General features: G+C 47.1%; 1 protein-coding gene across 2 annotated transcripts in view; it reads right to left on the minus strand.

The window, feature by feature from the left end:
- Window positions 1–14,186, minus strand: part of LOC119464371 (serine/threonine-protein kinase D3-like) — a 56,730-nt gene that overhangs the window by 26,030 nt on the left and 16,514 nt on the right. For both annotated transcript variants that reach the window (XM_037725309.2, XM_037725311.2), the window contains one exon: window positions 12,326–12,473. In XM_037725309.2, coding sequence (XP_037581237.1) covers window positions 12,326–12,473 — 148 coding nt within the window. The remainder of the gene's footprint in view (window positions 1–12,325; window positions 12,474–14,186) is intronic.

Here is a 14,186-nt window from a genome sequence, read left to right on the forward strand (position 1 = left end):
GGCACAAGTAAAAAAACTAATGTCGAATTCGGCAAATCGCACCGGAGCGCCCTGATGCGCCGTTTCATACAATCATCGTCGCCCCAGTGCGATTTGCTTATTCGCTACTGACCCTTTTCGCGGAGCAACTTGTTCTAGAGAAACGAGATGGCGCTTTCGGCAGCGCGCCATACGTCGCCTCAGCGACCGCGCACGAATACGAAACCATTACCGCTTCTACCTTGCTTCTGTGCGATCAGCTGTCGGCAATGCAACTGAGTTTTCGCTAACGCACTGTGCTCCAATCATGCTGGATTGAATCATGTGGATTGAAGACGTGTGCAGTAGTTGGCTGCAAAAATAGTGATTGGAATATTAAGGAATGTAATAAGTATGTGCGTCCAAGTTCGCGGACCGCTGCTGCCAACTGTCCGTACGTGTTTTCCGCACTTCGGGATGTGCGGCTTTCCTCGAGGATACAGAAATTTGCTAATCCGCCAGCGTCGTATCGCTATAGCCTACAAGGAAGGCTTCAGCCCCGGAACTTCGGCAAGAGTGAGTACCGCTCGTTAAACAATGACTAAAGGGAGCAATGCCGCTTCCTGTAATATACAGTAAATTTCGCGCACAGTATCTGCACACGTACTGTACATCTACCCCAACTGGCACGGAAACTTACGCCCACTCTTTCGCCAACGTGTTAAGAATAAGTGAGTGGGCGCACGCTTGAATATATGTGCAGTATATACGCACAATATATGGCGGTACTACACTGATAGCACATGAATGGTCGAAGCTGATCAATGTTTTGTGACGATCCACAAGAGTACTCGAGTTAGTAGTGGCGATAAGTCTTTGCTACAAGGTATTACAATGTACAGAACAGCTACGTTTTAAGCCTTGTGCGCAGCAAGAACAAAGCCAACTGAACTGAGCACACCCGCGAGCGATTAGGCAGAAAATAATCATATAGTGACCGCACCGAGGAACTTTACTGAGTTAAAAACATGACGAGCCGCGGCTTCAAATTATTTGCCAAATAAAGAATGAAGAGCAAAACACGCTAATCCTGATTCAATTCATGAGCGGAATGATTGGATAGCTTGGAATACATATTTAGACCCGTTTTTAGAGCAAGCACCATGTACGCTGCTCGCTCCGTTTGGACATAGCTTAATAAGATCCGAAAGCGCTTTGCATGTTCTCTGACGCCGTGGCCAAAGCTTCGTGTCCTCCACCCAGTCACCGTCTATACGATATCTCCCGAAACAGAGGTTTGCTGAGCCGCACCGGCGTCATACACATCCATTGTAAACACGGAGGCAACGAAGGCAGTTGAGGCAACCAATGGACGCGTCACCACATGATCAAACATGGCAGCGCGCACGAGATAGCCGCGAAAAGGTAAAACAAAAGGCGCAGCAGGCAGCGCGCTTGTTACCGCGGAAACGGCGCGAGCACAACCACGTGACTCCGCTCCACCAACGTGGAGGCGCGGATAAGCCCTGGACCACCTTGCCTGCCCTAACAAGATAAAGAATTAAATGTCGCTAATTTAAATTTTATTTAGGGAGCTTAGATTTCGGCGTCGAACGCGTTCTCTGACGGTGATCAGCCGCCTTGGCGTACCTTACCATGTGAGGTCACAGCCTCCTACCTTACCTTACCGGGCAAAGGTAAGGTTTACCACACTGACCCCATCGCAAGAAAGATAGCAGAGGCAAGCAGGAGGCTGCGCACGGTGCACGCAGTCGGAACTCGGGTATCGTGGGTTCCCGGCCACTGCGGAGTACCAGGGAACGAAGCAGCTCACGCCGCTGCGAGCGCGATACTAGTACCTTAAACCGCCTCGGCGACGTAGCAAATGTTGTGCCTCTGCAAAACGACGGAAATGAAGAGACATCCTTCCTAGAACAACGACAAAGGCGACGACATCTCCGCGAACGCCTACAACATACGCCGAAGGCTTGTCGAGTACTCACGCTGGCGTGCACACAAGGAAAGAAAACGTCTTCCAGGCGACACCGGCGGAAGAGCTGCCACCAATACAAACAGGTTGCCTATGCGTGCAGAACGGCAGCTGCGCCAACGATCAGGCACTTGTTGTGGGAGTGCCCTAAGTATGCAGACCTCCGAAGAAAGCGCCGGGGGCAAGTGGCCAGCTTCGATAGGTGGATCTGTCCCTCAGCGGAGGCCTACAGTGTCCTGCGAGCGCTATTCGCCTTTGCCGCGGAATCGGGAATTCTCCACATGGTGTAACCATGCGGTGAAGTATTCCTCGGTGGCTGGCCCTATCCCTCATCTCCCAATTCCCCAACTCCATTACCCTTAATAGGCCGATGAGCCATCCCTCTTAATAAAGCTGACCCATATCATTTAAGGACGATATTCTCAAGCGATCGCTTCGATGATATATATACTATCACGTGACTTCCCGAGATTTCACGTGACTCGACGCACGGCCGAAAGCGTTCCTGACAATGTGTGAAGATAGCGAGCTTGGCACAGTGCCTGAAACGCTGTCATGCGCGTACGCCAACGCGTCCGGCGCCAAGTCACGAAACCTCGCGAAAGCAATAGTATCCCTGATAGCGATAACTTCTACTCGGCGAGACAACCGACGAAGACACTCGAAATCGCAGGTAGGTATAGGCAAGGAAAGCTTCGCTTTAAAACCGGCAGACGCGAAAAACAAGTTAGCTCTGATAGACAGCTGTGGAGGCGGTGAATCTCGAACGGAAAAACACAACAAACTATGTGCGCCGGTTGTCGCATATTCACGAAGAAGCACTTTACATCGGTTGCTGTCACCACTCTTCTAACCCGCCGGGGAGGAGGGGAGGGTAAAGTTACCCCTCTCAGAAATATATCGACTTCTCAACTACATACCTGCCAACCTAGCAACGTAAAAATTCGGGAGACCGCCGCGCAGGGGAGGGGGGCAAAACGAAATGTTGCCGCCGTGCGCACGTGGTACAGAGTCTATACTTGCCACGACTCCGTGAAGTGACAAAGCACAGAAACTCAGTCGTGTATGATCTCAGAAATACTTGCAAGTACTTATTCATGGCTTCTGAAAGTGCCATCAATCGTTCCAACTACCGTACTTTACGATGTATAATACGCGCTTTTTTTTTCTGAATCTTTCGTCGGTGCGTCTTACAGAACGGTGGGACTTATGTAAGCTTTTTCCCGGAAAAACTGCCGTCAAAATCGGATTCGATGTTATGGCCATGCGGAGCGCGCTGGTTGACTTAATTGCTACGGGTTCTGTGCCCGCTATCGGGGTACCGGGTACGTTCTTCTCATGATCGGGTTCCCGAGCGCCGTGCCAGAAGGACGGAGCAGCACCGCAAGCGGCGGCAGGCTGACCGCGAGTCGGCCGACCGCGAATTCGTCGCATCTGCAGATCGCTGTCAAGATAAGGCGCGCGCCGCTGCGCAAACTACGCAGTTGCTACCAGAGTACAAGCCCCCCCCCCCCCCCCCTCCCCCCCCCCTCCCTCCCTCCCGCGTTGCCTTCGCGCTTCCTTCCCTTGTGCGCGATTCGGCTCACTGTCGGACGCTTTCACTCGCACATAAAGCATACGGCACGCGGGGATCGCCTTTGGACTTTATACGGAACATCGCGGCAAACACGACGGCAGAAATGCGCCTGGAGTGGAAATAGTCACAGAGTGAAATGAAACTTCACAATTTTTTTTTAATCGCTTAGCGAACGAACAGGTGCGTCTTATACACCGGCGACTTGTATACGTTTTTTTTTTTTCCGGAAAAACTGCCGTTTTGAGGGGGGTGCGTCTTATACAAAGTTGCAAGTTAAAGATCAGAAAATACGATAAACTCGGGGAAACAAAGTGTAGTTCGGCATTCGCACTGCACTCGACAACCTGACAAAGCCAATTGAAGCCTAACGCACTCACGGTCATATAACGACTGGATTGCTAAATAGTTCGTGAACGGTGTAACGCATAAACATAACAAATGCCTAACGTTAAACTTGAGGACTTTGCGGTGCATAAACCCAAAAAGCACATGATATGACATGCTGCATATAGGATAAAAACCATACACATAACCGCTGGTTGTATAGAATTCAATGAGCCGCTTCACTAAAGCTTCGCAGATATTATTTAATCACGATTTCGTTTGCCTCGGCAAGCTTTTAAGCCATACTTCCGACTGACGCTTATCTTGAAGCTGATCCTTAGAGTTTGCCGGTGTGCGACGTCGTTGTTCAGCAAAAGACGCAGTGAAAGGGCCCCGTTGCAGTGGTACTTAAAAGCAGTTGGGAAACAAACGGAAAACGCCCCCTCTGTGCATATAAGAAATGCGAAAGCACATTCGTGCCCTTGAAGTGTTTCGGACCACTCGCCAACTTGTGTGCCTGCCTGCTAAGGCGTTGTTCGCCCCAGGCACGCTAGCCTCTCATCACTCACGGGCACTCATTTACATGTGGGCCACAAATTGGCCTCTCGATGACATGACCTTGGGCAAAAGTCTATTTTACACACGTTAAATATAGCGAGTCATTTAGTATACGCATGTTAAGAATAGTAGTCTCGGCCGTGGCGGCTGCCTTCCGAGGGTAATGCCCGCGCATATACCGAGGAGCCAAAGGAGTAGTGACGTGATACTCTCAAATTGTCCTTTCTTTTACGTATATTCAGGTACAAACCCTAGCATAAGGACGACCAAGCGCCAGAGTGCCTTGAATAACTTACCGTAACACTTGTTTCTACGAGTCAGACCCAGGAGGTGTCGTGACGTGATGAAAAATCGATTCGTCCTGCATGTGATCGCTGCTGCGGCTGCCACACGCGAGCGTAGCGTCGTGTTGGGCTTCATCGAACATAACACATGTATCCCAGAGCACAATACATTGACAGGGACCGACAGAGTAGACACGCTTTGTCTAATCTGTCAATTTATTTTGCTCTGTGGTCAAGTAGACATGCACAACCAACTAGCCCACCAATTCGTCCTGAGCAATGACACATGTACACATAAAAAAAATGTCACAGTTTCGCCCTAAGGGCGAAGCAATGAATGCGATAGCAACACAGCAATGTCATACGAAGTAAGGTGAGCGGCTTTGGTAGCAATATGAATTGTAGTAAACATGAGCTGATTAAGTAAGCAGGTGTGCTGCGGCGTAAGTAGACCGACATGAAGAGAGACTCGATGACCACGAGAAGGCGAGTGTGAAACGGTGGTGTTGATGAGAAGCGCTTCCCGTGGGCAGCGCGTGCGAAGGGACACACCTGTAGTGCTGCACTGCCGATCCGGGCAGCATTGCATGTGTAGCGTGCGTTGGAAAATGTGGCCCGACTATTACTAACTGAATGAACAAGCGTGGTGTGAGCGCGCACAAATAAACATAAAGAGATCACACTGAATGACTGCAGACAACGGCTGTCAAAACGCTGGCAGCGAGCCCATACGCCGCAGCGGGCGAAGGTACGTGCGGTCTATCGCTTCAACGAAAACTGAGCGGCGAATGCACGGCGCATAAAGGTCAGAGCCGTGTGGAGATAAGAGACGGTGCGAGCGAGCGACGAGCGCGGTTGTTGACAGCGTAGAAGTGCGCCCCCCCCCGCGCTCCCTCCGGCGCTGGCTTCCCGCTTCCTTGCTTGCGCGTGGGTGATTGAGTGCGTTCGCTCTCCGTGATAGCGCGCGTCCCCGCACGCTTCCGCTCGGGCATACGGCGCGCGGCGAAGATTTTATCTATAGGGAACCTCACGGCGACGGCGACGGCAGAAATCCGGTTGAAGTGTCCATCTAATTGCTATTGCAATAAAACGCGCGACCCAGCCTGAGACGAGCCCATCCGGAAAATCCAAGGCGTAAAAAAAAAAAAAAAAAGAAAAAAAAAAAAAAAACCGCGGTGCTGTGGAGACTACTTTTCGGGAGATTCGGGAGTACGGACTTTTCTTCCGTACAATCAGAAGATGCGACAACAATTCGGGAGAGTTGGTAGGTATGCAACTAACCCAACCCAAACATTTATGTAGCCCAGCCTGGCTCAAATGTTATACAGCCGACGGCCGTTAAAACGACCTTGACGGGACCGAAGAAATTGATCGAATTAGCCGGCGGGTCAAATTACACAAGATGCAGAAAAAAGAAAAAAAAAGCCAGAGTCCTTCCACCCTGTGAAGAGGGAAGTCTGGCGAAGTTGGCGCTCTGGTGGGATTTGCTATGTTCGGGTTTAGCTATATTGGGGATTTGCTATGTTGAATTTGGCTACAAAACGGTAAACCGACCCCTTCGCTACGTACTCAGGAAAGAGGCTTCGGTGCCGCCTCCGAGTAGCACAATCCGGTATTTTTTAACACTTAGACGATGGCTATACAATGCCCGGCTATGAAAGAACTGGCTCGGCGCGTCCACGGGCGACGGCGTTCGTAGCGCGTTCCTCACTCTTTTGTACCACGTTCCCAGACAAGAGCCCTTGACCAAAGCTATATACAACCAACGCTAACGCAAACTCCTCTCATACCCCACTCCTCCGTTGACCTACTTTTTTCGTACACAGGCTGCAGCCCGGAGACCGCCGGCGGCACAGGCGGCCGGCAGGGCGCATGCGCCGCAGTCGGAGAGCGGGCACACACACGCACAGTCATGCGTGGCAGCCGCCTATCTCTCCCCGGCCATCGGGCCTGACTGATTACTCTCCGCTGTCTACGAACATGTCGCTTATGGCAGCTGTGTAAACAAATAAAATAAAACAAATGTTTCTGTGTAAATTAATATTAACTAAGCTACTGCATTATGAATCTAATTAATTTTCCATGTTATTCTATAATTTACGTATCCTTCACTTTAAGTGGCCAAAACTGTGTTCGCCTCTGAACTGCCAATTTCCTTCAGACACTGATAAGAGATACAATTGCTTTGATATTTACGCATTTTCAAATGAGCGCCTACTAATTTGCACTAGTTACACGGGTAGCGTGTCCAGGTTGCAAGGAAGGCGTACCGCTATGCCACCCCACCCATAGTTATTTTGCATGCTGGCGCGTACATGCTGTGCTTACATAGAACGATTTACCGACATTACCCGGGAGTACCTGAAACTCCAATGTACCGATTTTCGCTGATGTACCATACTCGATAGTTCCACGTTGTGTGCCGCATGTATCCAATATAACAGCTTTAATGATGGAAAGCTTGAGTACTGCGGCGACATTTGCATCCTAAACTGCATTACCACGCCGGCTATCACATGAAACTGCATATTGCAGCACGCATACGCTGAACGTTATCACGATGGCAGTAACAACCTCAACGCAAACTTCCTGACGTTTACTGTAGTGCTTTACTGCAAACATATAGTACAAGCAACAGGATCGTGTTCTCTTCACACAAACGACAAACCGACCCTCGCCTGAAAAAAAGAAGAGAACTTCCTCAAGCAAGATGTTGGGAACACAACAATTTCCGTTGCCACAGCTTATGATACGATTTGCAATCCATGTGGCTCTTAGGCACCGCAAAACTGCAAAACGCAGCATAATTCCACGGCCGTGCAGAGTTTTGTTAATGGTGGCGCGCACCCGATCGCAGTGCGAAGGCTACGGACGGAGCATCTGCTCTGACGCTCCGACCTCCGTACGAGGTTTCCAGTGTCGCCACTAGGTGTCGCATGAATTGCTGGAGTCGCGAATAGATCTGTGTTATGTCGTAAAACATACGACCATTCAGAAGGGGGTTTTGGTTTCGTGTCCGATTGCACCGTGCAAGCAATTCTCGGCTCAATATTCTTAAAGAAAGGCGCGTTAGAATCGGGTAAATACCATAATCAGACATTGTGAGCTACCGTTATTGCTTGAAAATCTGCCTAAGGTGGGCCGAAAATAAGCTTTTTCGACGAGAGATTACGCATGTTCAACACATTCACTGCCCCCTAAGCTCCACTAAGACAGACACTGCCACTAGAGGGGTCGTTTTCGGGTTCCCTATAGGGGTCAGGCACATGTGTTAAGTTCGAATTCTCCGGCGAAGGCCAACTTTAGGTTCGAAATAATGAAAGCTTGGGACTCTAGAAATGCATGGGCGCCGGCCGATATCTTTGGTCAGGATTGAATTGGCTTAAAAATTGAATTAACCAGAGTCGAATTAACAGAAGTCTACTGTATAACCCAACTTATAACCTAAACTCATTCACCAGGCTTTATTTTTGCTGAAGTAAGACTAGTAATTTAAATGTACCCCTCTAATTGAGACAGGGATGCGCTTGATTTACATGAAAGAGTCAAGTCCTACAAAATGGCCATTGCTGTACCTGCAATATCCTCCTCTAAAATTCCTCAATGCGGCCTTGGGCGAAACAACTGAATGTTTTATTTCGGCTGATATTGATTGCGGTGCATCTATTGTCAAAACTGCAAAAAAAAGAAAAACTGTAAGCTCTCACTGAAATATTTTTTTTTCTTTTCAATTCTGTAAAGACTTTTGCTTTGGTGCTGTCAAAGCATTGCACTTTTTTTCTTGTGGCAAAATTATAGGATCTGAAATGTTTTTGTGGTGTTTTGGGCTATCCAGAACAGCTGGGAGAGAGGGAGTTTAGTGAGAATGTTAAGAAGAAAAAGTCAAGCGGTGAGGAGAAGGATGGCACAGGCGATTACATCAGTGTCACGTGACAGAGCAGCTTCGTCCTCTTCACTCCCTGATTTGCACCGGTCACCTCACCCTCGCAAGAAGGTGGTATGTTCGAAGAGGAGTTGGCTGGTGCTTTTCAGCGAAGAGATGGTGTTGCCAGGTCAAACCAGCACCATGACATCAAGCTGCCAAAATATACAAGCACTGTGCTGCTTGCTTGAAAGTCACTCGGGCTACGAAGATGCGTTGTTTGGACAAAAAGAAGGCAGAATGATGTGAAGCTCGTCAGATATTCCAAGTTCTCTTGTTTAGAGTTATCTTGTTTCAGCATGGCCACTCCCAAAATTTCAGCTCTACATGAATTTATTTCAGCGCCACAATGTAATAAATTATGCATTTCCCTGCATGGGATGCCGACATCTACAGCCCGATAAAACGATCTAACGGTCTAGCGGCTGGAAAACATATATGATTGCAGTCTGCAGCAGGGAACGGTAGCACATTTGGGTTATTGCCTATTAAAAGCGTGAAGAACGCTTCCAACGGTACCCCGCACTGTGAAACAGATAGACGAAGATGCTTATTGCAATAGCATTGGCGGCGATAGCTGTGAGTGCGGTGTGTGACGACCCTGGAGGTGATTTGCTGGTACTGCAATAAGAAAGCAGGTGCGTGCTGATGTTTTTCACGTGAGATGGACTGGCGAGTGTTGCAGTGAAGCTGCCACAGAGGGCAGCTATACACTTTTCTCAATCGTGCGCGCCTCGCGCATTGTCTTGTTTGCATGGGATCTAGCAGCTGGAAAACATATACGCTTGTAGTTTGGCGATGTACTGAATGTTGGTGCCAACAAATCGTGTTTTCCTGGAATGTACGAACCGGTAAAAAATAAGCGTAACTCATATGGGGTCATTTTGTGTGTTCTCGATCGTGAACATTGGCGCCGGGAAATCGTACGTAATGGGTACGTAACGGGTTCATATCAATGAGGTTATACTGATGAGAGTAGATAATCCTGGGGAAATTTGATTGAAACTGGAGATAATTGTTGTTTTTAAATTTCACACGAAAACAGTAGAAATGTTGATGTCTTGCGGTTTTCAAAATTTGCCGCTATAATTAAAAATATCAGTAAGAGAGACTAAATACACTTTGCCATACATTTAGCATGTAGCAAAGTATGGACAGAAAAAATCTAAAAAAAAAATTTGCAGTAACAAATTTGCAGACACATTAAGGAACTGCCAAGAATAAAAAAAAGTTTCTTTAGCTTCTTGTTCAAAAGCCAAGTTTGCTTGTGTTGTGGCTTGTGCAGACAACTGAGTTGATTTTATTTTCATTAACAAAGTTGTTTAAACTAGGCATAAGAAACGTGAAAGTATAGAAAATATTTTTTTTAACTCTCTCAAAATTGGAACATTGTGCAACTGCGTAAGCTGCATTTCCCACCTTGTCTCAGCCAATATTTTTCTCATGCTGAAACAACAGCACACGCTGAAAAATGAGCTTGGTTCCGATCTGTGGACGGATTGTGCTATGTCAAATAAAAATTTTTGAAATAAGAGAAAACAGTCGAGACCTCCCTCTGATGGTCGTTATCTGAACATGCATAAAGAGAGTAGTGGCCTAAGTGGAAAAACTTTCATGTCACAAACTGGCGTGACAAGTAAAGTGAGAGAGAGGGGGGGGGGAAGAGAGGAAAGGCTAACTAGACTTTGTCCAGTTTGCTACCCCACATGTGAGGGGTGCAGTGAAAGAAAGTGAAATGCGCATGCACTGGATACTCTGGATACTCAAATCTTCTCAGTACAGCCGGATACTCAAATCTGTCGTCTTCAAACATTGCAGAAGAGCTTGTGTAGTTTTCTGGGTTCGTGAGGAAGAAGCAACAACAAGTAGAAATGACCGAGATGTGGAGAGTTCCTTTGGTGCACGCTGCTGACAGACCGTTGGCTGCACCATCTAGCGAAGGGATTGGCATAAGACATTCAAATCAAAGTGTTGTGTCAATCAAACTTCCGGAATACTTTGGATGCCTACTTATTATGCCTTTAAGGCCAACAGAATGAAATCTCAGAATGCATAAACGGCTTAGCTTCAGACAGTGTACATATAGGCCAGTCTTCACGCAAAATTTTACACTTTGAACACTAGTAGATGTGCCACGAAAAGTTAAAAATCGATGTATACAGAAACTGAAAAAAGCACTGCCATTACCATTTGCCAAAAATGACACAGAACTCAGAATGTTGAGAGTCAACGCATCTTTTCAGCATGACCTCTGAAACTGGTCAGCACCCACGGTGTGCCAAAAATCTCTGGGGCCGTGATCTGGGACCTGCATCATATCCACAAGCCACCAGGCGCACACATCATCTACCTAGGTGCTATTAAAAGGCTGTTCATAAGGGAATTAGACAATTACCAGCCCTGCTGCTTTGCCGGGAATGCTTCAATAGTATATGCTACTCATCTATAACCAATTTTCAATAGTATATACTACTCATCTATAACCAATTTAGCCACAGTGAAATTTCGTTCCAGTTGGCCTTTGCCCACTCCCTCCCATTATCCTGTCCTTGCACATGGTTTCTTGTCACGTACAGTCGCCGACCCCGATAAATCTGACACCGATAATCCCGACATGCTCGGTAATTCGGACAGCTTCGCGGCACCGCACCCCATAGACTAAATGTGTAAAGACGACCAATATTTCGGACAGCTGCCAGCTCTCCATTCGATTATCCGGACTCCGTCCATGACTTTGCCGCCATTATCTCCTCTGGCAACCTCAATGAGACATGAAGTATGGCCTCCGAGATACAAGACATCAAGTATTGCCTCAGAGATTACATGTAAAATAGCAATCCCCGAGGCCTTGTCTCGGTCGCAGCACTAAGCCTCAAATTAAATCACAAATGCTGATTTTGGAGGCATTGCCTGAATTGTGAGGTCGCATCAACATTGCGATCATCACATCCTATTCCGGCATCCCAGCGCATGGCCCGCTCTCGCCATTCTGTTTGTTTAGTTGGTGTTCCAGACAGCGCTCTGCTGGCTCCAAGAAGTCTTTCTCGAGAAGTTATCAACAGGCTACGTCAAATGGCAGTAACGGTCCCCTCACAGTCTGACTCTGAATGAGTCTTAAGTCGCAGTCCGAATGACCCCAAATCTGCAACTGCAGAGCCTGAACTGCCGCCTACCACAACGAGCTCAAATGCGGACATCATTGATGACCTGCTACGCTGCGGTGTGCCGATTCCTGCAGGCCGTTACATTTTGAAGACTTTGCAGACGTCGACAGCGTGGTGTTGCGTGCCGAACTGAACGATGACGAAATAATTGAGCAAGTTCCCCCACCGTTAAACAGCGACTCTAACTCCGACGGTGATGTGCCATGCAGGTCTGACTCGAGCCTTTGCAGTCCTTGTATCGACGTACAGCGACAACAGAAAACCGGCAGAAATATAGGCGTACGTGGTTGCATGTAAGCGGAAGTTTGCGTAGCAACAATCGAGCACTTTTTCCTTGCACAGGGGCATTAAAACATAAATAAAATTATATTTTTGGGGCACATTCATTTTTTCGGACATTCGATAGTTCGGACTTATTTACGTTGTATGTGAAATCCAAATTATTGGTCGTCGACTGTATTTGTATGCCCCGGCAATAATGCCTTTCAATAGTCACAGCAGCTTATTTGCATAAATAAATATAACATGGCCCGAAGGCCCTATACTTACTCCAGGTTGGTCTTGGGAAGCTCATCCTCACGGTTGTCCGCTGGCGGCCGTGACTCGTGCTGTTCACTCTCCGTATCCGAGTCATCCTCCACGTTGTCCCGTTCCCCATTGTTCTCCAGCTCGGAGCTGCTTTCCGAGTTGTCCTGAGCTGCACGCATGAAACACATTTATCACATGTAAAGGTGTGTCAAAACCTCAAATAGCGAAGCGAATTCAAACAGCAACTATTCGGTTTATTTATTTCACAACACGCAGAGTCAAATGGCTGCTATTTGGAGTCTTATTTTGTATGAATAATCTGCACTGTCATGGTGACGAATGACAAGTGTTTGAAACAAACAAGCAATATGTTCTTGCCGAAATTGAAATCGGTTGATCATAAACATAAAGTCAGTGTAATGGTAAAACAATCCTAAAGGCTTGCATAGTGCTCAGAACTATTTTTAAAATATTCTGATTTAGTGCCATTAATAAAGACGAGATCCATATTCAATTTGGTTTCAAAAGTAATTATTCACACATTCCTAGCAGTGAAAATGGGCAAAACCTGGGAAAGAAGAAATGATGAAGACAAATGGCAGGTTCCTAGTTGGCAACTGTGTTCTGCAACTTGAAGCATCAAATTCAATATAAACTGGAATATAAGTAGACATTTTTTTTTTAAGCATGCTAAAGTCACCCTTCGCCTTATATAGCAATCTTTAGCAGAACATGAGTCACATCTGTCAATCTATGGCGTGCATGTTGGGAACGCATGGCGAAAGTCATGTCAAAATGTGATTGCTGGATTTTTTATTTTTTTTTTGTTGCTGTCTTGTGTGCGCTCTTACGATCGACCTTGAGTGTGATTTACTTCTTAATTTTTTTGTCTGGTGAATGATGAGCAGCGGCATGCAGAAACAGTTTTCAGCCGTGTTCAAGAAAAAAGTAGTAGCCTTTGCCAAAGCGAACGGCAACATGGTCACTCAGCGCCAGCTTGGCATGTTTGAGTAAAGCCTGTGATATTGTCGGGCACAAAAAGAAAAATGGTTGACATGCAACCCATGTAAAACGTCATTTAGCGGGCACTGTGCAGTGCATCCACAGCTTGAGGATCACTTGTGGACTTGGTGCTGGAGCTTCGTGCAGTGCGCTCACTACAGGTGACAGTGCCGTTGTGAAGATAAACCCGTTTTGGTGATTTTATTGTTTTCTCTCTTATTTTTTCTCCTTCAAGGTACCTATGTACCTATGTCCTGGTTCATACGGTACTAAATTTGCACAGCCTAAGTGTCAATTTGGGCGCTGTTTACGAGCAATTATACCCCTTAAGCCCGTGCCCGAGTAAAGTTGCGTCACATTTTCTGCACACACTCTGCCTATCCCAAGATAAATTGCGAGTGTGAAACGTCCATAGATTAGTGGTACCATCTACACAGAAGCTGATTAAACTAAAACTGCAAGGTAGGTTTCATTTTCACACACAGATGGCGTGACAAAGTTTATCTGTAGGTAGGTACCTGTCAGCGCTGCTTGCGTCTTGTTTTTCGACATGACAAATTGGCTGTGCGGAAATGCCTGCTAACAGAAATGCCACAGACTTCAGTAACATGAGTAATGGTGACACCCTCTGTTGCTGACTGCTATCACTGTGATCATGATGCCTTCTCAACATCGCCACAAGACCAAACTGAACAGACTGATGCCGGCTGCTTGACTCGGAAAGAAATGAGATGGCATTCCTAACAAGTAAGTGTGTGGCCCATTTCCTAGTGAGCTTTGTAGGCCAAGTCTTAGGCTGTCCACAGAAACAATACGAATTCACACTATGGTTGCTAATCAGCGCTTGTGTATGTGTCTGCTGCATGTTCCATTCTATGGG

Source organism: Dermacentor silvarum, chromosome 9 (genome assembly GCF_013339745.2).
Source record: "Dermacentor silvarum isolate Dsil-2018 chromosome 9, BIME_Dsil_1.4, whole genome shotgun sequence".
NCBI classification, from domain to species: domain Eukaryota; kingdom Metazoa; phylum Arthropoda; class Arachnida; order Ixodida; family Ixodidae; genus Dermacentor; species Dermacentor silvarum.